This window comes from Protomyctophum bolini (genome assembly GCF_963924005.1).
Source record: "Protomyctophum bolini genome assembly, chromosome: 12".
Taxonomy (NCBI): Eukaryota; Metazoa; Chordata; class Actinopteri; order Myctophiformes; family Myctophidae; genus Protomyctophum; species Protomyctophum bolini.
Genome location: NC_137873.1, coordinates 38,382,323 through 38,408,089, shown reverse-complemented (window position 1 = coordinate 38,408,089; position 25,767 = coordinate 38,382,323). Strand labels below are relative to the sequence as shown.

General features: G+C 42.6%; 1 protein-coding gene across 2 annotated transcripts in view; it reads left to right on the top strand.

Annotated features, from left to right (window-relative positions):
* LOC308325932 (homer protein homolog 3-like) overlaps positions 1–21,947 on the top strand; it is a 44,521-nt gene extending 22,574 nt beyond the window's left edge. For both annotated transcript variants that reach the window (XM_080778713.1, XM_080778712.1), the window contains exons 6-10: positions 1,388–1,518; positions 9,663–9,819; positions 16,151–16,258; positions 16,726–16,806; positions 19,079–21,947. In XM_080778713.1, the coding sequence (XP_080634839.1) occupies positions 1,388–1,518; positions 9,663–9,819; positions 16,151–16,258; positions 16,726–16,806; positions 19,079–19,264 (663 nt within the window). In that variant the 3' untranslated portion in view covers positions 19,265–21,947. The remainder of the gene's footprint in view (positions 1–1,387; positions 1,519–9,662; positions 9,820–16,150; positions 16,259–16,725; positions 16,807–19,078) is intronic.
* The last annotated feature ends 3,820 nt before the right edge of the window (positions 21,948–25,767 follow it).

Here is a 25,767-nt window from a genome sequence, read left to right as displayed (position 1 = left end):
ATGGAAACAAAAAAAATCCAGCTCAAGTGGAGTTAGGAGGTTCTTGTTGATGCACTTTTCAATTGGTTAAATAATGATTTTGTTCACACAGATGTATGTTCAATAGCACTGATTCATAAATCATAATTGTAAAAAAAAAAAAGATGGCTTGAGTAAGCTGGTCTGGCAGATAGTTTGAGGATCCAATGGAGTTAGGAGGTTTTCATACTTTCCATTGGTTCAATATTGTTTTAACCAACACCAGACATAAAGACACAAACACCAGACATAAAGACACAAACACCAGACATAAAGACACAAACACCAGACATAAAGACACAAACACCAGACACAAAGACACAAACACCAGACATAAAGACACAAACACCAGACACAAAGACACAAACACCAGACATAAAGACACAAACACCAGACATAAAGACACAAACACCAGACATAAAGACACAAACACCAGACATAAAGACACAAACACCAGACATAAAGACACAAACACCAGACATAAAGACACAAACACCAGACACAAAGACACAAACACCAGACATAAAGACACAAACACCAGACATAAAGACACAAACACCAGACATAAAGACACAAACACCAGACATAAAGACACAAACACCAGACATAAAGGGTGTTCAATAGCAGTGATGTATGCAAAATAATAATAATAATAATACAAAAAAAAAAAAATCAAAAACCTAAAAGAAATTGAGTTATGTGGTTTCTTCCGGACAGCAACTATATATATAAAATCTAATATAATATTTTTTTAATCTGCTTTATACCATAATATATAAAGCCCCTCTTTTTTACTGTATACTTTTTTGAACTACTGCAGTTTTGCATCGCCAGTTTCTCCAGCCAACGAAATATACTAGATATGATCTGGAGCCATAAGTAGAAGAGTCTCCAGTACAGTATAGTACAGTACAGTACAGTAGTAAGGCAAAATAAATACAGAAGTGGAGGATGAGCGCTACAATGGCTATCATCACAGTCTCTCGTCTACGTTCTTAATGTGTGTGTTACCGGTTGCATGTCTCAGGACCTCGGAGATGAACTGCAGTCTCTTGTCTACATGCGTGTATGTGTGTGTTTATTAATGTGTGTGTTACCGGTTGCATGTTTCAGGACCTCGGAGATGAACTGCAGTCTCTTGTCTACATGCGTGTGTGTGTGTTTATTAATGTGTGTGTTACCGGTTGCATGTCTCAGGACCTCGGAGATGAACTGCAGTCTCTTGTCTACATGCGTGTATGTGTGTGTTTATTAATGTGTGTGTTACCGGTTGCATGTCTCAGGACCTCGGAGATGAACTGCAGTCTCTTGTCTACATGCGTGTGTGTGTGTGTTTATTAATGTGTGCGTTACCGGTTGCATGTCTCAGGATCTCGGAGATGAACTCCAGTCTCCGCAGATGTGTTCCAACGGGGCCGAGGACAAGATGTTCCGGAGCCAGAGCGCGGATATCACCCTCTCTGCCGAGAAGGAACGCATTAAGAAGATGCTCTCCGAAGGGTAACGCTAACGCACGCACGACGCACGTTCGCACACGTCGCACACTATACTCACATTTTGTAGCCTACTTGGGTAAAAGTATCAATACTGCAATATAGAAACTCTCCGTTACAATTAAAAGTCTGGAATTCAAAATGTACTTGAGTTAAAGTACAAAATAATGGTATAAAAATGTACTTAAAGCACGAAAAGTAGAAAGTAATCTTTTATGGCTATTTTCAAAATGGCCAAAATGTATAAAATTGCCACAGACGAAAAACAGTCCAAGTCCACACTATTGATCCATAATGTAAATGATAGATAAGGGTTCAGCACAACGAGGCCTTTTCGTGGAGGGGTCAGAATGAAATTTGGACTTAGACTGTTTTTCGTCTGTGGTAGCCTACTCAATTCTGGAACAACATATTTTCAGATGTGGCTCGGCGGGCAATTACATATATTTCGGGGGGTCCTTGACATGAAAATGTTTGAGAACGACAATGGGTTTTTCAGAAATCGGTCAAGATTTAGAAGACATTTGTAGAATCGTCCTCGGGTCTAAATGGGTTAAGTACAAGTACTTATACTATACTTTACTATACTATACTTATTAGTTACTTTCCAGCACTGCTTTTGAGCTGGGAACAGTCAGGCATAGTACAGTTTGTTTGCATAACACATTTCAACAAGGCAATTCAAAGTGCTTTACACAATACATTAAGGGTCGCAAGACATTATAAAATTACATTTTAATGCAATAATAATAATAATAATAATAATAATAAGAGAGTTTGGAGAACACACCGGTAAATTCAAATTAGGACAAGCTCAATACAAACCAAAATGATAGCATATTACAAGAAATTAAAAAAAGCCAGCAGCAAACGGGAACGCTCTGATCCGGGAGATAAAAACCAGATAACGTACTGTGTATCGTGCACAAAAACGTTCTCCATGTTTATATGGGAACAGAATTACAAAATGTATTTTGGCCCTAATATAAACCTTTCAATGCTTTATCAACCAACAGTATTATTTTGAAATACATTATATTGACAGACATTATTTAAATTCTGAGAACTGGAGTGACATCACAACATGATCCACTTTCTTGGTATTATAGTAAGGACTCGAGCAGCAGCATTCTGAAACTTTCTGAAAAGCAGTGGTTCTTAAACTTTTTCATTTCAAGGACCCCTGGTTTGGTTTATGTATTAGGCCACGGTCCCCCATAACTATTGGAGTTACAGACCTGTAAGGGTCCATTTGGTGTGTTGTGGACCCCCTGGAACCCCCTCATTGACTCCCCCCAGGGTTATTGGACCCCACTTTGAGGACCAGTTCTGTAAAGATGGACGCTGTGAAAGTATAGTTGAGTCTTCTGCAGTGTTGCTTTTGGCAGCACATTTAGATTTTAGTTTTAGTCATGGTCTTTTGAATAGCTTTCATTTAGTTTTAGTCACGTTTTAGTCACCTGGAATGTTTTCGTTTTAGTCGACTAAATGTCATGCGATTTCAGTCGACTCAATCTACAGTTGATTTAGTCGACTAAAATGTATTTTGGCGGGCCTTGATGGCGTCGGTAATGACTGTTTTTTACACTTGCTGAAAATAGCCGATCTACAAGCTCACAACGCGTCGAGCTTGTAGATCGGCTATTCTCAGCATGCAACCAAGTGTAAAATAACTTATACTGGATCTCTTGTCCATTAGGTCCCTTCCTAACATTTTAGTCTAGTTTTTTTTTGTTGACGAAATTGTCGGTATATTTTGTCTTAGTTTTAGTCACCATAGCTTAGTTTTCATTTAGTTTCCATTTAGTTTTTGTCAGTGGAAAAAGGTAGTCGACGAAAATAAAATCGTCTTAGTTTTAGTCAACGTTTTTGGTCTACTGAGGATGAATGCTTGCGAAGTTTTTCCGAATACTGCTGAGACATAAGACCATTCATCTTTGATATATTCATAAAGGTTATAGCAGTAGGCTGACTTTGTAATTGTCTTAACCCATTGAAAGAAGCAAAACGTTCGCTCTGAAAGAATATAATATATTCAAATAATTGCACCACATTTTTTTTTTAAATAGCAGATCTACAAGCTCGTAGCGCGGCACTCGCTATGAGCTTGGGTGGTGGTTTAGAACGCTATACCGATTGCACTGGATTTTAATTCTCAACCAGTGGTCCAGGGACCACCAGTGGTCCCTGAGGGGGTTCCAGGTGGTCCCCAGCTAAATGGAGAGTTGCTAACCAAATGGACCCTTATAGATCTTTAACTCTTGATAGTGTCAAATTGAAACCAAATGGAGCCTTATACCTTCATTTTACACTTAGTTACAGTATAATTACAGTTAATTATTGTTAAAGTGAATTTACAAGAAGTCTACACAATTTAGAGAATGTGAACATATTCTTTAGTTTTGGGTCTTCAAGGCTAAATCTAATTAACACTTCTTCTTGCCGGGTAATTCTTTCAGAATAAAAGCGTGCCAAGCAGATGGGGAGATTTTTATCTGAAAAGCCCCGCCTTCCATTTCCCCCCCAAAACCCGGGAAGCATAATCTTCCATTACTATCCCAATGTTGTGGGACGTGTGTATAACCTGATCCTCCCACTAAGCTCTCATACCCTACACAGTGCCATTTTACTACTGAAGTTACCATGGTGACCTGTTGCTATGGTAAAAATGTCAACCTTTCTGGAAAAAGTTCAGGGACGATAAGACATTTAATTTGGACCTTTCTGGACGAAAAAATAATATGCTGGCTCCAGCCCTGAATTGCTAGCCATTACAAAAAAGATGTTTGAAGTGCGTGGCAATTCACGAGTGTCAGGCTACGAAGAAACCTTACAATTATACCTGTGTTGTTTGAGCAGAACTCAACTCGGGTAGCTTTCTGCTTCGCTTCGGAATGTATCTTTTCCAGCAAAACGAACAATTAAATGGTGCCATTGTGGTTAAGATAATAAAGCTATATATAGTAATAATAATAATAAAACTTTATTTGTATAGCACCTTTCATGACATGAAATGCAGCTCAAGGTGCTTTACAGAGCAATGGGAAGAAAAGAAAAGAAAAGCAAGGCATAAACATTAAAAAACAAGCCGTAATGCAATACAGCTCTAATGTTACAAATTGTGTTATCAAAAAAGCATGCAAACTCATTACACTTAGCTTTAGAAGCCGGGAACGACTGCTTGTAAGAACAAAGTCGTTCAATGGTATAGAATAGGATTCTGGCATTTTTCTTGTTCTCAATAATAATGCCAGAGAAACATGGCATATAGGTGACATTCAGTTCACAGGGAAAGTGCAAATGGAAGCAGCGACGCATCTTTTTTTAAATTTCATTAATACATTTTCATTAGTACATCTGCAGGAATCACAGATGACCTCTTCCGCGAAGGCTGTGTTAACACAACAATACAATATTAAAAAAAAAGATTATTATTAGTTAGTTTCAATCATGATTTGCGCATGTATATTTGTGCATGTCAAATCATATACTCTGGATCTCTTTGTCCATAGGGTTAGGGCTGTTCAGAGCTGCATGTGGGGAATAAACCAACATTCTGAGCCTTGAAAAATCTACACACAGCCACGGAATATGATAAAAAAACGTTCCGTTTTTACCAGCGCTGTTGATTAAACACAGAGTACAGATTGTAATGACAGTGATGATTGCCTTAACCCATTCAGAACGGGAATCCCTTTTGGTGTATTATAAGCCTTAATACCTTAGATATTTAAAAATAGCAGATCTACAAGCACTTTTTTAACTCAAATCTTTGCGTCTGGGGGGGGAGGAGGGGTTCCTGGAACAACATATTTTCAGATGGAGGTCGGTGGCCAATTACATATATTCTTTGGGGTCCATGACATGAAATATTGAGCACCACTGATAAAGAAACATGAGGTATTTCACAAAACTGTCAGCATTTAGAAGACAATTTTGACGTCGGGCCTAAATTGGTTAAACTGTGCCATGCAGCGCACACTGTGTGCATGTCCTCTAGGCTGCCTGTCTACTGGGTGTCCTTGATACTCACGAGCATTTTGTGGAGCAGAATGCTCAACTTGCTTGGCCCATGAACGCAGCGTTCTGTCCTCCCCCTCCTTCCCCAAAGCAGTCTTTTGAATATCAGAGTATAGTCTCTTACTGTATGCACAATGGTTAATTGTTCCTTATCTTTTGGGCTTTGCGAAACTCTTCGTATTCTCGAATCGGGAGTTCTCTATATCTAAGGATTAACATGAATCCCTGAGTCGTGCGCTGTAGTTTGATTGTTTTAACGGAAGATCTAATAATCTAAGGAGGATTATAGGAGCATTAATTCAGAGTCTCACTCGTGCCCACAGGTGTTCTGTGTGTGTGTGTGTGTGTGTGTGTGTGTGTGTGTGTGCACTCGTGCGCGCTATACTACTGTAGCAGTTGAAATGTTTATGCTCTGCTGCACTGCTATATAGAGCAGTTTGGCAGTATGTTTGAAGATCAGTCTCAAAATGATTGATACTTCTAGGAGCCTGAAGGGCCCTTACAGGTCTGTAACTCTGAGAGTGGACCCTATTCTATTCAGGGCCGGTTGGTGGCGCGTGGTTTTGGAGGATTTAATACATTTTATTAACTTACCATGTTTTGTTGAGTGATGCTTGGAGTTGGTGTCATGCCTGGTAAAAATAAATATATATGCACCGTCTGCGGAATTAACAAGTAAAAGCCACGCTGGATCGCCGCCGCCAGACTAATTTAATTAATTCCACCTGGCATCTTGGAAATACTTTGTGTAAAACGCGATCAGGATAACTTGTGGTCCGTTGGAAAAAAAGCTTGTTTTGACGGACAAAGGGAAAAAAAGGAGCCTTTAACTTGGGAATCCAATCCATTATTGTTTCTTTTCCTTCCCATTGAACCCGGGCCGGAAGGGTCGGCTGTTAAGCCTGTCTCCTAGGCAACACGCAGCACGTAGAGGATTCATTTTTAGACGGTGGCGACTACCCCCCCCCCCCCCTAGCGTCTAACATTTGTCACCTCACCCAATGTGAATGTGTGGGTTGCCAGTTGCCCGACCGATATCCCCCCACTTAAAGCAGCAAAAAAACATTTTTGGAGCGCTTAAGTGGCGCCCCTAAGAGGTTGCGCTCGAAGCGGCTGCCTATACCCCGCCTCCCCCATGCCCCACCCCTATTCCTAAATGGCCTCGGTCTCCGTAAAGCCACGCACGACTTAATCCATTTAGACCTGAGATCAGATTCTAAAATTACTTCTAAGTCATGACAGTTTTCTGAAAAACCCCATATTTCTATGTCGGCCCATATTTTCATGTCAAAGACCCCCGAAAATATATGTAATTGCCTGCCGACCCCCATCTGAAAATATGTTGTTCCAGGGACCCCCCCCCCCCCCCCCTGCTCTGAATGAATATATATTCAAAGATTTGAAGCACATTTTCACGATAAAAAAAAAATAGCAGACATATAAGCTCGTAGCACGGCACGGTACGAGCTTGTAGATCGGCTATTTTTCAATAGCTAAAGTATAGCATAAGGCTTAAAACACCAAAAGGGGTCCCCCCCACCCCCCCCAAACGAATGATAGCGTCTACAACGTAGGACAGGTCTTGCCCAGCGTGATTCCTAATAAGGGCCCATTTTCATTCCATTTGCAAACTTTTGGTAGCCTGGCATGGCCAGAATAATATCACTGTGTAGAAATTAGTCTGGAATCTCTGTGTGGAACCTGCATGTCCTTGGGTGATAAACCCGCCCCATATTTGCATACTTGGGCCCTGATTGGCCCTTCACTACTTCGGAGGAAACAGATTATTTGTTTTTTTTAATTATTATTATTATTATTTCTAAACATTTCCAAAAAACATTACCAAAAAAGCAAAACTTTTCATGACTTTTTACAACTACATTCAATTATTTTATTTTTTCAGTAATCCATGAATTAGAACAAATAGGCTAATTAAGGTGATATTCACACCAGAAAGCGTTACTGCGATTAAAACGAATCCTGCTGCGCATTGTCCGAAAGTTCGCTTTGTTTGGCAGCTGTGAAGGCTCATTCGAATCCTAATGCGCAGCAAAGAACCGTATTCTACTCCTCCCAAAAACGGGGGTTTCGCTTCGCTTCCAATCGCACTTGATTTCGATTCGGTGCAGGTGGGAATTAACCTGACGCTGCCAGATCCAAAAAGCTTGCTACACAAATTTGTTTCACAGCTTATTGGGATCTGGGATCGCGGAAGCAAATTCGATGACGGGGCTGTTCCTTTTTTTCAAGATACATGGTAGATGATTGGATGGGAACGTCTGTCTATCACCGTGTGGGCGTGCAAACACAACCAATCATATTGACGTGTCTATATAGCTTCACATCCGGTTTCGCACATAGCTCACGCTGATTGGTTCGGTACGAAGCAGATCTGACTCAGGGCTCAACTCCGTCAGAGATCCCAGATGAGTGTTGTGTTGGGGAATATGTTTCCCCAATACCGCCCTCATCTGGCAGCGTCAGGTTAGGTAGGAATGCAATCCGCAGCAAATAAAGGAAATGAAGCAAACAATGTGGCGGGTGAGGAGCTGAACACAGTTGGAGACGGAGAAGGCATATTTTACGCAGCGCAAAGATGTCCCGTTATCGTGGATAGACGTGGTCGAATGAGGAGACTGAAGCCCCGATCGAAATGAGGACGAGTACATGAATCAATTGCTTACATAAAAACACTGCAGTGTTATTATAGCCTACAGAATATTCTGTCTGTCTGTCGGTGCGTGCCGTAAACATGGAGTGCTGTCACTGTGTGAGGACTGGGGAGTAGGGACTTTCATCTCGATAAACTTGTAAACATTTTGCGCTGCTGTCTGTTGTATCAATGCGCTCAGCGCTGTGCCTCCATGCCCAAAAGAACAGTGCGTGGCTGCGTGCGTATAGTGAGAGAGAGAGAGATCCAGTCCCAGACGGCACGACAAGGTGCCCCCTGCTGCGTTTCCATTTGCTGCGGATGACAGTGTGAAGGCAAACCGCAGCAAATTAAATATGCAAGAATCCCAATTTCTCCGCCCATTCGCATCGAGTCTACCAAAGTATTAGGTGGGAATGTGACCTAAGAAGCAATGAAAACAGCCGATTTACAAGTTCACAACACGGCGTGAAGCCAATATCACCTTAGATATTTGATATTAATTGTAGCTGCCTTAATTGCGGTGAGTTGCCCGTGTTCTTGGAGAAGGTGGCCAGAGGAGACTAAAAAAACCTTTTGGTCTACTCAGGCTTATGTGAACACCACAGACAGTTTTAAAGTTAAGATATTCATTTTAGCTGCCCTGCCCCCTTCCTATATACAAACTTCAAACTCCATTTTAACCACGATAGATTGAGATCTGCAATATATACTTTTACTTTAGGCACTTTAAGTAGGCTACATTTGTGATGCCAATATGTTTGTACATTTTGAATTCCGGACTTTCTTTTACTTGTAACGGAGTATGTCTACATTGCAATATTGATACTTTTTTCTTAAGTAAAACATTTGAGTACTTTTTTCACCACTGTGTGCCCGTGCGTGCGTGCACGCATGCAGTGGTGGAAAGTAACTAAGTACTTTTACTTAAGTACTGTTTAAGTACTGTTAAGTACAATTTTGAGGTATTTGTACTTTACTTGAGTATTTCCAATTGCCAGTACTTTTACTTTCACTCCACTACAATTATTTGAAAACTTTAGTTACTAGTTACTTTGGCGATTTTAATTTTGATTAGAAAACATACATTAACCACGTCAACCCTATACATTTTGGCCATTTGAAAATAGCCGATCTTCTATTTTCAATAGACTTTGTACACATTTTTAACTTCTGCAATATGAGTACGTTAAGTACATTTTGATGCTTTACAAATCAGTTTACATTCTCCGCGAAGTGTTGTGATTGGTCGGGAAAATATCGTATCCGGGGGAAATACATTTGACGGCTGTTCCGTAGGATACAACCGCCGATAGCTTCTCTGCCTTAGGTTGTGACCAGGCTTTTCTTTTCGCAGATAAATAAGTAAGCCTGGGACCGAGGCTAATGTCGACCCCGCCCGCTCACCTCTGCCCCACCCCCTCCTGGCCCTTATTGAGTACTTTTTCCCACCACTGCGTGCGTGCGTGTCCTCTCCACAGATCCATCTGTGAGATCAACCTGGAGGCGGAGCTGTTCACCCTCCAGGACAGCAACAGCAAGCTGGTGGCGGCGCTGCACGAGGCCAACGCCAACGTGGAGCAGTGGAAGAAGCAGCTGGCAGCCTACCAGGAAGAGACCGACAGGCTACGAGACCAGGTGAGAGCAATTCAGCCTACCAGGAAGAGACCGTCAGGCTACGAGACCAGGTGAGATACCAGGAAGAGACCGACAGGCTACGAGACCAGGTGAGAGCAAAGCCTACCAGGAAGAGACCGACAGGCTACGAGACCAGGTGAGAGACCGACAGCCTACCAGGAAGAGACCGACAGGCTACGAGACCAGGTGAGAGCAATTTACAGCCTACCAGGAAGAGACCGACAGGCTACGAGACCAGGCGAGAGCAATTTACAGCCTACCAGGAAGAGACCGACAGGCTACGAGACCAGGTGAGAGCAATTTACAATCATAGGCATTTAACCCATTTAGGCCTGACGTCGGGGAGAAAAAAAAAATAGTCTTCTAAATCATGACAGTTTTCTGAAATAGGCTACCTATGTTTCTACCTATGTTTCCAAATTTGCGCCACGGTTTTTCAAAAATAGCAGACCTACAAGCTCGTAGCGCGCCACTCGGTGGCGCGCTATGAGCTTGTAGATCTGCTATTTTTCAATAGCTAAAGCATAGCATAACGCTGACACCAAATGGGGTTCCCGCCCAAAATGGACACTCTTAATGCGGAGCGACTTACATTAAAACCCATTTTGGAGGCGGGAACCCCTTTTTGGTGTTCTAAGCATATGTTATACTTTTAGATATTGAAAAAAATGGCAGATCTACAAGCTCATAGCTCAAGCTACAAGCTCAAAATCTTGAAAATGTGCCTGAAATCTTTGAATATATATTCTTTCAGAGCGAACGTTTTAAACTCAAATCTTTGCTTCTGGGGAGGTCTTGTGGACTTGTGTTTTGGCCCTTGATAATATAGCTAAAGTCTTCAGTCTTCCATCATTGTCTTATATCATACAACAGGTCGTTTTGAGGAAGCAATCTGATTGGTTGAAACAGCCTTCTTAGCCGTGGTTCAGACGAGCGCCACTCCACACCTAATCAAAACAAATAATTCAGCTGCTCTATTCTCCCAAACTCCCCGACTCGGTGGCTAGGCTAGCTAGTTTCTTGGGACATTTGTGGTCGTAGTGACTATACCGTACATCCGTCGTTGCTTTCGGAAATCGCCCTGCACGGGCTCGTTCCTGCAGCATCGCGGGCGTGCATTAATGACGTTAAACCCCCCCCCCCCCTCTCGTGTAATATTGCTTAAATATCTTCCCGTTGTAAAGAAGCAGGGGAGAAGTTGACGGTCAGGGATCAACACACATCCAGTTGTCCGTGGCAGTGCGGTGAAACCTTGTAGTGGCAGCAGACGAGCTGCAGGCGAGCCAAAGCCTTAGCCAAACAAGAACAATAATGTGACACTGATGAGTCAGTCCGTGTGTGTGTGTGTGTGTGTGTGTGTGTGTGTGTGTGTGCGTGTGTGTGCGCGTGTGTGCGTGTGTGTGTGTGTGTGTGTGTGTGTGTGTGTGCGTGCGTCGCTCTCCTTTTCTCCCTCAGTCTCTTTGCTTTTCAAAAATGTCAAGAGATGGATAATCCCAGCAGGCGGGTGGTGGCCTTTATCTGCCAGAGAGAGGGTCACGCGGGTCTTGATTAATCCATTCTGTGCGGGAAACCCCTTTTTGGTGATTTAAGCATTATGTTATACTTTAGCTATATTGGAAAAATAGCAGATCTACAAGCTCGTAGCGCGGCACCGAGTGCTTGTAGATTGTAGATCTGCTATTTTTGTAAAATCGTGAAAATGTGGCGCAAATATTTGAATATATATTCGTTCAGAGCGAACGTCGTTTTTAACTCAAATCTTTGCTTCTGGGGGGGGGGGGGGACTTAATGACACTAAAACGACTTTCTGATGGAATACAAACATTCTTTAACATTCCAACTGTGTTAATGTGGCTAAAAAACGAAAACCACCAAAAAAAAAAAAAAAAAGTATTTTGGCCTATTGTGAAGTTTCATTAGAGCCGACTTGTGGTTGAAAATACTGGGAGGGGTCACAATTGGTTAATTGGGCCATCATTTTCAGACAATTCAATTCGTCCTTTCTGATTTTTATTGTATTTTTTTCCCCCTGAAATTGAACCAGTCTAATATACAGTACCTTAACAGCATACATAATGTGGCCCACAGGTTAATATCAGAATACTGATGTACTATTGATTTCAGCTGTTACAATTCCAATCATCCAAACATGACCCGCTTTAATTACTTCAGTCTATAGTAGTAGCTGAATGACTATACTATCAAAAGTAACATACTTTTCAGGATTCCAAAAAATATATTAAAAGGATTTCAATTCAAATATAGCAAAGAATAGCAGATCTACAAGCTCAAAACGTGTCGCTGAGCAACCGGTTTTGAACTTGTAGATCTGCTATTTTTGATACCATAGTAGGCTATACAGTATGCAATGTGGCCCTCTGGAGTGAGTATGGGATTATAGAGCGTCACAGTCCCGCCCCCTTTCATGACGACGCCAGGCCCAGGAAATAGTTTCCGATGCATTTTTCCCATAGACCTTTCAAAACTTATTTATTTAAAGACCTTATAAGCTTCAAAGCCAACTCTTGTCGTGACAAATCATGACAAGAAACACAATATTTTGGACCAAACAAATAATTACAAAGAAGAAAAACCAAAAAAAAGTGTTGTAACGTGCCGTTTTCTTCTTCTTTCTAATTATTTTGTTCTTAAATTGGGATTTATTTTCTGGGTCTCTCGAGGGGGCAGGACTGCGACGCTCTATATTGGCCCTCTCCATCGTCAAAGTTGCTTACACTCTCAGGTAGACCATTTTCTCCAAAGCATTATATATCGCACCTCACGCACAGCTGTCGGTTGTAGTGTTGACATTGGCTTGGCAGGTATTAAAGAACATCTCTCATATTATGTGTCAAAATTGCGGGGGGTCCGCGGTATTCTGTGCTGCACTGTTATGCTCAAACTAGTTAGCCTAAAGAATTCTGAGGCATCATGGCGGCGGGTTCAAGTTTCAAGTAGTGTCTGATGGTTTGACTTCATGGCCGTTCAGCTGCTATAGCATCCCATGGCTGAGAGGTCGGCTAGAGGCAAAAAGTGACTGGTTGCCTAGAGACAAGGCAGCCAATGAGAATGATAGCTTGCTAGTACGGCCACTACGGCAGCCAATGAGAGAGATATAAGCTTGGCAAAGCGATCGTTCATAAAACCAGCTCCACACAGCACCTGGTAAAAAAACATTTGTTCGAATGCCCTGCCCCCCCCTGTCAAAAATAGCTAAAATGAAAGAAAGCAGCAAATTAATTTTTATTTAAGCTGGTGGCTTACAAGAAACCCCTTTTAAATTTAGGACCTTCATATATATTTTTGTTCTCATTTACAGCCTCATTAACTGTAGTAAAAGTATTGATCCCTGTTGTTTTTTATTTATTTTTTCTTCATCTACCACTCTGTAAATGTCAGCCATGGATTATCTTCAAATCCGAGCCCTTATGGTCTGCTTTGCGGCATGCATGCTCTCCTTTTTTTTCATAGCTGAAGGAAGATGACGACCAGGTGGCTGAAAATGGTTCACGTCTCCGGGGGTCTGTGAGAGAGAGAGAGAGAGAGAGAGAGAGAGAGGGGTTTGTAGGACAGCCATATCCTACTTTCAATGTCCCAGTTTAGGAGGAATGAGAAATCACTAGAGGGAGCCTGGCAGCCATGCACGTTTCTTCTTCCCTTTTTTTTACCCCTTCGTTTTTTTCTAGCTCTCCTCTCCTCTCCTCTCCTCTCCTCTCCTCTCCTCTCCTAGCCCGTAGAGAGTTGAAAATAATCCCAGCCTCTATCCCTCCGTATGGCTCTTCTCTTCTCTTCTCTTCTCTTCTCTTCTCTTCTCTTCTCTTCTCTTCTCTTCTCTTCTCTTCTCTTCTCTTCTCTTCTCTCAGCCTCTCTTCTCTTCTCTCAGCCTCTCTTCTCTTCTCTCAGCCTCTCTTCTCTTCTCTTCTCTTCTCTCAGCCTCTCTTCTCTTCTCTTCTCTTCTCTCAGCCTCTCTTTCTCTCTCTCTCTCTCTCTCTCTCTCTCTCTCTCTCACACACGTGCACACACACACACACACACACACACACACACACACACACACACACACACACCCCCTTGGAGAGGTGGGGACCTTTTCCAGGTGTCCTTCTAGAGTGTGGTTCTGCTTTATGGGGCCCAGCTGACACCAGTGAGGATTCAATTCCCACCAGTAATGTCTCTCTAGCCCCGCCTGCTGGCTTTGGGAGGTGGTCTACTCTGGGCCGTGCATGCGCTAAGCAAGGACAGCTTTAGCTATTCATTAATTTTCATATACCTGTAGTAACATTCCTTTTTTTTTTAATCACACAGCACCACATTGTTCCTATATAAAACAGTTTTGAGTCATGATATCACTTGGATGAATTGTGGAAAGCATAAAGCGTTAATAGCCGACTGATCACATTTTCTAGAACACAGCACAGTATGCCAGTAAGCCGGGGGGGGGAGGCATGTTTGGTACTTATTTGGAGGAGAATATTGCCAGAATGTGAACCTAAGGTCATTTTGAGTACACCAAAGTTTGATGTTAGAAATGTTGAGCATGTAAATGGAATGAAAAGTGGACCCTGGCCGGGTCCATTTGGTTCCATTTGTACACATTCAGAGTTAAATTAGACAGCTATACCTGTATGTGTGTCGGTGTGTCCCTGGCTGTGTCCCTGGGTCCCTGGCTGGGTCTGTTCGAGCACGAAACTAGCTTTTGGTTGGTTTTCACAACCAAATGCCACTGTTGTGCAGCCTAACACACACACACACACACACACACACACACACAGTCACACACACACACATATTAACTGTATATTTGATTGTGTTACAGTACAGTACAGTAGAGGGACCCGGGGACCCCCACATTTCTCGACCACTTCGGACGCGGGTCGGCTCGCCGGAACCGGGCCGGCAACACTGGCCGCGTTCCTGTGGGTTTGGAACTTCCGGGGACCCCCCCAGGAACCCCCACATGGAGTTGCACCATGCACTCACTTCACACGGGTGCCATTAATTAGGGGTCTGTAGCCTAATGCATGTCAATCTGGGGGTCCTTAGAAATTAAAATGGTTGAGAATCACTGCTAGAGCCGTAAAAATCTTCTCTTATGGGGGTCCCTGGCATATTATTTTCAAATGGGGGTCAGCGGGCTAATAAGTGTCAATTTGGGGGTCCTTGACAGTTTGAGAACCACTTCTGTATACTAAGGAGGTACAGGTACAGATGGAATGCAGTAGGTGAGGTTGAATGAAAGGAGGTAGGGGAGGTTCTATGCTACAGATGGAATGCAGTAGGTGAGGTTGAATGCTACAGAAAGGAGGTAGGGGAGGTTCTATGCTACAGATGGAATGCAGCAGGTGAGGTTGAATGCCACAGAAAGGAGGTAGGGGAGGTTCTATGCTACAGATGGAATGCAGCAGGTGAGGTTGAATGAAAGGAGGTAGGGGAGGTTCTATGCTACAGATGGAATGCAGCAGGTGAGGTTGAATGAAAGGAGGTAGGGGAGGTTCTATGCTACAGATGGAATGCAGTAGGTGAGGTTGAATGCTACAGAAAGGAGGTAGGGGAGGTTCTATGCTACAGATGGAATGCAGCAGGTGAGGTTGAATGAAAGGAGGTAGGGGAGGTTCTATGCTACAGATGGAATGCAGCAGGTGAGGTTGAATGCCACAGAAAGGAGGTAGGGGAGGTTCTATGCTACAGATGGAATGCAGCAGGTGAGGTTGAATGAAAGGAGGTAGGGGAGGTTCTATGCTACAGATGGAATGCAGCAGGTGAGGTTGAATGAAAGGAGGTAGGGGAGGTTCTATGCTACAGATGGAATGCAGCAGGTGAGGTTGAATGAAAGGAGGTAGGGGAGGAGGTTGAATGCTACAGAAAGGAGGTAGGGGAGGAGGTAGGGGAGGAGGTAAAGGAGGTAGGGGAGGAGGCTAGTGTTCATAATCACAGTCATCACAGACGTTAAGACAAAGTATAATATAGTAGTAAATGTCTATAATGTGACTACATTTGACTGAGGGACTGCCATTGGATTTTTTTGAATTTTCATAGCTGCAAATTGACAACGCGTTGTGAGATCGGCTATTTTCAGCATGCAACCAAGTGTAAAATGACTTATACTGGATCTCTTGTCCACTAGTCCCTTCCTTTTTAGTCTAGTTTTTATTTGTTGACGAAATTGACAGTACATTTACTCTTTGTTTCGGTCATTATAGCTCAGGTTCCATTTAGCTTTCGTCAGTGGAAAAGGGCAGTCGACGGAAAAAAATGTCGTCTTAGTTTTAGTCAACGAAATTAACACTGGTTGTGCCTGTATGTATGTTCATATTGCGCTTCTCCACATCAGGTGGCTGAGTTGGAGGCCCAGGGAGGCCAAGGCCCCAGTGACCTTCTGAAGGACGAGCTGAGCCAGTCTCTGGAGGAGCTGGAGTCTCTGCTGAAGGCCAAGGATGAGGTTTGGCACTCCATTCTCTTTACCCAACCTCCAATGTTTGTTTGTTTTATTAAAAAAAAGAAAATCCCACGATTTTGTAACCCATTTTTCACCCATGCGTCAATTTTCTCCACACCCTCCGCCAACCTGGGGAGAGCAACGGACTTGAACTCGTACTTCCTTCATGCATGAGTGTCCAAGTTGCTCCAAGTTACAGGGGGGGAGTTTCCCTGGTTGCATGTATAGCGCGTGGAAGGAACACGTTATTCCAACCAGTTCCTTTCCCCTCCCTCAGCTGACTACCACTTCAAAACGCAGTTTTATTATCGATTGATTGATTCATTAAATCACTACAATGCATAAGTAATCATTATCAAAAAAAATTGCGAAAGAAATGAGACGAATAAACAATGGCTTAACTTGGCACAACAAAGTCAAAATTAAATAGAAATAGGGAAAAATGATATGTTACTTTCTTGCTCTTCCAGGAGATCCACTGTCTGCAGAGTAAGAAAGCAGAATACCATGAGATGGAGCAGGAAAGAGACGAGGCCATGCACAGACTACAGGTACAAGTGAATGACTATACTCTTTCTTTACATTGATTGATTGATTGAAATATCTATTAACAGTTTGCAGAATTAGAGTACATTTCAAGCACAAACTCAATACAAAGACTGTTAACTGTGAGTGGACGACCCAATTAAGCATTACACTTGTTTACAAGAGGGTCCACCATGTTCAATTCATCAAAACATTTAGAGACATACAAATAGACACTTCTATATATATAGTCAAAGAACAGAACAGGATTTCATCATAAAGGAGGTAAAAAGGGAAAATAAACTTATACAGTGAGGGGAAAGGGGGGGGGGGGCGATGGGGGGATTCAGATTTCACGAGGGACAGTTTTGAATTGCAGCCGTCCGTAGGTGCCCTTTGGGAGCGGTTTTGAGGGAGTCAAGGGATTTGCATGTCTTAATGACTGTTGGTAGGGCGTTCCACATTTTGGTGGCATGGGAGCGCAAATAATTTAGTCCCTTGTTTGTGCCGAATCTGGGTTGTACATGGTTCGTTGAACTCCCTCTGGTGTTGTGGGTGTGGACTACGTTAACATTAAGGAAGTATCTAGACAGGTACATGGGTATCTTGGTGTATCGAATCTTGTGGACCAGACCCATTGCAAGATGCTGTACTCTGTCGTCGACCCTAAGCCATTCCAGCCTGTCAAAGTGGGCAGGGGTGAGGTGGTTCCCAAACTTTTTCATGTCAAGGACGTCCACATTGACACTACTTAGCCCGTGGACCCCCATTTGAAAATATACGTATCCCTATAATCCCCATATACGTATCCCCATAATCCCCATATATGTATCCCCATAATCCCCATATACGTATCCCCATAATCCCCATATACGTATCTCCATAATCCCCATATACGTATCCCCATAATCCCCATATACGTATCTCCATAATCCCCATATACGTATCCCCATAATCCCCATATACGTATCCCCATAATGTTTGCGGCTCTCGCAGTGATTCTCAACCATTTTAATCTCAAGGACCCCCAGTTTGACATGCGTATTAGTCTACGGACCCCCATTTAATGGCATTTATATCTCTGAGACCCCAATTTATATTGTAAAATCGATGTTAATTTAACTCTTGAGAGTGTACAAACGGAACCAAATGGACCCGTTATGGACCCGTTATGATTTGACACGATCACAAATACACGGTAAAATCCTGAGCATTAATTTAACTCTTATAGAGCAGGGGTCCACTACGTATTGGATTCATGGTAAATGTGTACCATGTGTACCGTAATTACTATAAACCGCTACTTTTTTCCCCATGCTTTGAAACCTGCGGCCTATGGATTTTTTACAGCTAACGGCTACTAGGGGACCTTCTAAATCTATCTCTATGGCCCACCTGTGGCTTATAGTCCAGTGCGGCTTGTATATGTACACATTTGTTTTTCTCCCCCTAAATTTAGCTGGTGCGGCTTATATTCAGGTGTGCTTTATAGTCCGGAAATTACGGTATTTTCAGACACATTTAGCGACTTTAAAACCTGTAATACTTTGTAAAAGTGACATTTGGTTCGGTACTTTTTCCCTGACTGTCGTGGAATTCTGGATCAATCGATGAGGCAAATAGGAGTCAGTGGAGACTAATCTAGGTTGTGATGGATGGCTATGCTTTATGTAACATGATATCAAGGGCAGCAATCATACTGTGGCTCCTTCAACGGACAGCTGCACCATAACAATATACACTACAGGTACTGTATATATTAGACCTAGTGGACATACAGTATCTAGGCTCTTAACAAGCTAGACCAAGTATCGCAATGTATTTTTATGCATCATAAGTGATGGCAGGCACGTGCATCAAAGGGGGCTTCAGCCCCTGCCCTTTTACCCGTCTGTAAAACAACTGCCCTTTTACCCGTCTGTAAAACAACTGCCCTTTTACCCGTCTGTAAAACAACTGCCCTCGAATAGACTACGAATGCAGCAGTTCCTACGGTGAAAGAAATGCAAAAGCCCCTTTAGGCAGCATTCAAGAGGATTGCCTTTTTGTCTCCTGAACTTGAACACAGCATTATTTGTACATTGAACAAATTTTGTTTCTAAATCCATGTCGTTACATTGTAGATAAAGAGTGCTGGGTTGCGCCACCGAAAATATCTGATCTACAAGCTCTCCTGTGAGCTTGTAGATCTGCTATTTTCACTATATATTTTTTTGTCCAAAAGTGACCTCTAACACTCTCTTGCACGTCCCCCTGTTCTCTGCCCTATTATTCTCCCCTCTTGTTTTCCGCCTTCAGGATATGGAGATGCGTAACTCGGAGCTGGAGAGGCGCATCCAAAACACGGAGCAAAACCTGAACAACACGCTGGAAGACCGAGACCGCGTGGACTCAGAGATCCAGAGGGCCATCGAAATCCTGGACATCAAGATCTTTGACCTGAACGACCTCCGGCAGAGCCTATGCAAGCTCATCGACAAATAGGATCGACTGGGGGGGGGGATAAATATAGGAGATTACGGGGGGGATTCACTTAGCAGTGGCCATTAGGGGAAGAGGACGCAAGGAGATCAGGATGGAGCTGGTCCAGGTCCTCTTCTTCACGCATACCAAGAACCACCATCGGGCTGTTGGAAAGAGGGTGGCCACCAGCCCATATCCCTGTTGGCGGCAGTGGCTGACTGCTAACTTCCCATCCTTAAAGGAGAATTCCATGCTAGAAGGCTTTCTTACCTTTATTTGTAGTCGTTAATACGTCCCCACCAAAGAGGCCCAGGTGTTATTTCGTGCAAACGTGCATTTCCCCTAATATAAGCCCTCAATAGGCGGTTGGGTTTGCGCTTATTTCCGTCGAAATAAGTAGTAAAGTGTGCCGCTTGGGATACTATTTACATTATGAAGAGAGGATATATACAAAATAAATAGATTTTTGAGCGATGGAAATAAGCGAATTAGCGCAACACCACAATGCCCCATTCAATTCAATGCAATTCAATTCAATTCAATTAATTGAGGGCATACATATATTAGTGGAAATAGCCAATAATGCGCTTTTGCACAAAATAACACCTGGACCTCTTTGGTGGGGACGTAACAACTACAAATAAAGGTAAGAAATCCTTTTAGCATGGAATTCTCCTTTAAAATGTAGGTTGTGGCATCATCGCCCCAAACAAGCAAGCAAGCAGCAGCATAAATTATATTGTCTGATCTAATGTACGTAGTGCACATTTTTATGTTGCTTTCGTGAGTGACATCCAATGCAATAAACTTCAAAGTCTTAAAGGTAAGTGCTTAACAGTGCTAGACATTTAATTAATGCAGAGAACTGGTGCTTTGTAGTTTTTCATATACTTTTCAGAGGAACTGATTTTTTTGTTAAAAAAAGCAAACAAACAAACAAAGAAATGTGGATGTAGAATAGTGTAATTTCATTGTGTTTTCAACAGAAGCAATAGTGTGTTTTGTAAAAGGTACAAATGGAGAAACAGACAATGAGTTCAACGTGGGTGGTGTTATTAACAAGGAAAAAAACCCTGTTCCGATTGACCTACTGTACTTTACAGCCAGACAACTACAATCCATGTAGTTAAAATGTCATGTAGTTCTGTATGGACTTTAGCTCCACATTGATGAAGGGCTATGCAGACTTTTAACAACTACAACTACAGTCTCAATCCTACATTTTGAACATTCATTTATTCCGGTCAAAGACATTTTGCTTTTACATTATATCCGGGTGGTGTGAACTCCCATCGACCCAATTATGATGGGGTTTTTTTTAAACAAAACTAATAAGGTCAATTAAGAAAACACATGGTTATTCAAGGACCTGTATGCAAGTTATCGTGTTAAAGGACCACTTCCCCACTTTACAACCTATCTTCATATAATAGGCCCTCACTAATAATCATGAAAAAATGCCGCAATTATTATTTTCTACTCTGTCTGTGTCTCATAGGAGGGCTGTGGGCAGTTCAGAAACCCGCCCTCCAGTGACATCATCGATGGGGAATACAAGGTAATAAAAACTGTTAGGCTTTCTATAGTCCTGAAAAGTTGCAATGCGAAAATGGAAGCCATCGTTTTCACGATAATAAAAATCTAAACATTTGCGTAAAGAAATCTTGTTTAAAAAAAATCTGCCTAATGATGTCACTGGAGGACAGTTTCTAAACTGCCCACAGCCCTCCTATGAGACACAGACTGAGTAGAAAAAAATAGTAGCATTTTATCATGACTTTTAGTGAGGACCTATTATATGAAGATAGGTTGAGAAGTGGTCCTTTAAGTGTCTAGGGTCATTGGCATGCTAACCATGATGTATGACGTATGGGTAAGGCATGGCATGGACATTTAACCTAAAGTACATTCAGAATTTTGCTTTTGCATTTAAGTAAGAGACACCAAAGATCACATTAAGAGCAGTCACTGATAAGTTAAGGTAGAAGAAAAGGCTTGTTAGTGTTCATAGGTCACATAATATTAATCTAAGATAAGTTATTTGCCAGTAGATTGTACATTAAGGTATATTAAGCTATCAAATGTATAGGCTAAATGTGTTTCCACTTGATATAAATTAATACGCTATATGCTAGTGTTTAAGGAATTTTAAGAAAAGTTAAGTCATGAATTAGTCTACAAATTGTTAAGTTTAAGCTGTCATTAGTTATGGCTCAGTCTAAATGTACCTTAAATGCATCCCGTCTCTCGCCGAATAAACCATCAACTCACTGACTATTATTATACAATACACTGCTAGCTTTAATTAGGGTGATGTGTTCAAGGAAGGTTTTAAGACATTTTTATCCGAACACCTTAATTGATAAGTCTGCTTGGGGAAAGTACAGGCCTTGTGAATGTGGTCGTGTTGTACAAATTATGAAAATGCTGACTTGCTGCACCGATTGTATTAAGGTAGTCAAACTGAATATTCTTTTCAATGCGCCTTATTCAGAAACCATTCAGAAGTATGTGGATAGTAATGCCAAGTCCAGAACACTGGGCTTGTTTGTCATGTTGTCTGATGTAAAGTGTGATGATAATTGGGAGGCTGTGCTAAGGCAGATGTTTAGATTTAATAAAACATGGCCTCAAGCTTCACTTGCATGAGAATGCTAGAGAATTAAAAAGAAATGGTCAAGAAGAGGATCATTGACAATGAGAATATTGGAGTTAATCTTGTCTTCTTGAAACACTCTTTAAACGGAAAATGGCACCTTGCATTAAGACATGTTAATGTTCGTCAACAAGTCAATAACGATAAGATATTCCATTTATATGTCTGTGTCCCCAATGTAAGCAAAAACCACAGATCAGACCATTACGCCAATACAAAATGATGTGCATATGGAACCGACGATATGGGCACCCGACACGATGACTCAGACATATTGGTGATCCGACCACTATGTATGTACTGTGTATGGCGGTGCGACCTCAAGTCCAGCGGTCCCCAAACCTTTTGGGCTGTGCACCCCGTCGCCTCCTGACCTATAGCTGACGCACCCCCAAACGCTCAGACTTGTTATATTTGGCCACATTTTTTAATTTTTTAATGATCACAGAATGTCACTGCTGCTGTATACTCCCACAGTTGCTCTATACACATCCCCTTAACACCTGTGGTTTACCGGAGTGTGGTGCATGTACCACAGTTTGGGAACCCCTGCTCTGGTCTCTCAAGAAACAATCACAGTTGTGTGAAGTGAATGGTGCCATTTATCATGATGATGTATAAAAACAGTAACCTATAGTAACCGTGCTGCTACCAACTAATACACCCATACTACACAAAGTCACAGTCGCAGTTAAAAAGCATAAGTATAGGCTGTTCAATGGCTTAATTGTCTCCACCAGGCCGAAGGCATGGGGAGAGAGTATGTTTTGCACTCCGTCCGTGTGTGTGTGTGTGTGTGTGTGTGTGTGTGTGTGTGTCCGTCCGTTATCAGCTAATGTCCGGCACCGTTGGCCCGATCCATGCCAAACTGTGCACACACTCCCTGGATGCAAACGACGAACCTCTGCCTAAAAAATATTCCTAAACGGCCTGTTATAGCGCCACCATGATGCCGGTTTAGGCAAAACACATTTATGTAGATAATTCGTACACATTTTATCCATACATCACACAATTCGGTATACACAAAATGCCACAAATCACAAACGGTGTCCAATTACTACTATAACAGGCCAATTCCTGTTTAGTTTTTGAGCAACCACTCCTACAACCAGCAATGTCCGTGCGTATCTATGTAGCCGTGTGCGTATCTATATAGCCGTGGTCATGAGCACGAGTATGGCTTATTAGTACCAGTAGGGGGCGCCAGAAACAGAGATAGTGCTGTGCCTGCTGCTGTAATATGAGAGAGGGGGGGGGGCGGGGGAATTGCACCACTCAGTTCACACGGATGTGATTTTTTTTACCTATAACTGCATCTACAACTGCACTCTCTAGAGGCCATGGAAAAACATTGTCCCTGCATCCCTAAACCTTAAACCCATAATCTGCCGGTTATAGCGCCACTGATTTCTGCAAAACACATGTGGTAGGCTACACATGATCTATGTAGTCATGTGATCAAGACGAGCCTATTGGATGTCTCAGATTCTACACTGATTAGCTAAGATTGCCTTCCAAAGTTTTCAGGGGTAGCCCGTTTTGTACAAAATGTCCTGCTCATCCAGAATTCTATCCTCAGAGATCCTATGAGTGATCTGGCTCTGCATTTCCTCAACAAAATGAAGACAATTGTTGCAAGAAACAAACAAACAACAAACAAACAAACAACAAACAATGAAGTGTCTGTCCATCCTCAAGCAATTTTCCAGCAAAAGATGAGACACTTCTCAGGAGGAATGTCGGGTCACCCAACTACGTGGCCGGCTGAGACTCACCCGTGGCTTTCGCGTGCGTTTAGGGTTTGGGGATATGGTTAGTATGGTGCTCTATATGGTCGGAATATTGGGTAGTCGGATTTATGAGTGTCATAAAATTCTCTCCTCCGCATCATGAGCGCCCGTACCTTACAGGTGGGGTTGGAGAAAGGGTTTGGAGTTTGCATGTTCTCCCCGTGTCACCTATTGGGTAGGTACCCTCACAAAAACGAGCAGTAATCCTCGTCTCTATATTGCCTCCCCCTGGTCAACACTGGGCACCTGATGATGGAGGGGAAAGGAACTGGTTGGAACGAATAACGTGTCCCTTCCCTATAATACGTCCTATCGAGGAGACACGCATACAGGTGATGCGATTGCGAGGTTGTTGAGATCCCTCATGTCGTCACCATGACGTCATAGTATTGATGTTTATGTCCTCAGCCTTTTCTCTCATCCCAGAGGAGAAAAGCCCGGTAAGGACCTCATTTGGCCACTGACGTCACCAAGTATGCCCATATGCGCACATAAGTAGTGCCCACCGGCATAAACGAAGCACCACCCACAGAGAAGAACTCTAGAATAGAGTTGAATAGTTGTTCAACCCGCTACATCGTTCAGTCATGACGGACCACCACAGAGAGATACGGCGCATAAACGGCATGATAAACAGGGACAAGTTAGCCCGGCAACGGAGGGTGTACGGGCCTACCGTCCATCAGGCGGCGGAGTCGCGGCCCAATTCCAGGTATAGTCTGAGCACTACCCCGATGCTGGCGCAACCCGCGAGAACGCTAAGCGGTCAGACCTCGCAGAGGAGTGAATCCTGCGGTAAACCGCCCGATAAGAAGAACCTCCTCTACAGGAAGGAGAACGAGGCGCTGAAGCATTGGAACGCCGAACTCTCAGCCGAGGTGGAGCAGATGAGCTATAGGATCGAGGAACTGGAGAAAGAGAAACAGGAGATGGTGACACAAAATGAGTATTTGATTCAGGAGCTGAAGGAATCTGGGACTGCGTCTGGAGGGACGATAGTAAAGAACATCTTCAAAATATTCTAAAACCTTTATCCTCGTATAATTGGTTCTCACTAATGGTCATTATAAGATTGCAACCATAACCGTTCTACTCGTTCTCTATCTCAGGAGTGTTGTGGACTGTTAAAGACGGAGTGCCGTGATCCCCCCCCCCAACCCCAAAACATGATCACAGGTGTGTTCAAATGATGTTTTTATGTGGCCACACCCACCAATTCATTAAGTATACCTGGTTTTCACCGTAGCACCACCCACCCGAACTTAAGCCTCGCCCACAGCTGTTGTTGCATGATAATGGGGGAGGGGTTAGAGTTATGATGTCATCAAAGTCGTGTATTTTCAATTGAGCCTTTTGACTCAAAGGCTTCCAGCTTTCAGGAAGAAACCAAAAATACACAGGGAATATTATAACCACACCTACTCCATAGACGCATGCAAAACAGAAAAAGTACAAAAAATCACGGCACTCCATCTTTAAGAAAGCCACCTACCAGTGACATCATCGGTAGGCAGGTTCAGTCATTTAAAACATTTTTTGGTTTGTTTTATTTTTGTTTATTTTTGAGGGGCGCTAGGCCCTCCTATATGCCCAGCTTTGTGGGTCTGTGTGAACACAAACATTGTGCTGATGATTGGCTGATCACCCCATAGCGATGATTTGATTGGCTGCGCAAAGTACATAATGAGGATGAAAGTGAGGGCAGACAAGTGAAGACGCCAAAAGTGATTGACTGGTATGATATTTGTGATGATTTGATTGGCTGAGCAGTGAACACGGAATGTGATGTATGATGATAAGAGCGGGCTTACTTCCCTAGTGTGTGATTTTTTTAAATTGTTATTATATTGATTGATGCTATATAGAATAACTGCTTATTCAGCATATGTTAACATTCCAGGAATTGGCTGATTGTACAGTATGATTAATATAATCATACTGTATCACAGTGTGATTTTTGAAGATAGCCTACATTTGAATATGGCTGAAGTGCTCCTTTATTAAAGCACTTTGAATGCGAAGTGGACAATGTTTAAAATATCTCATTGCTGTTAAAGTTTGTTTATTTAATAAAG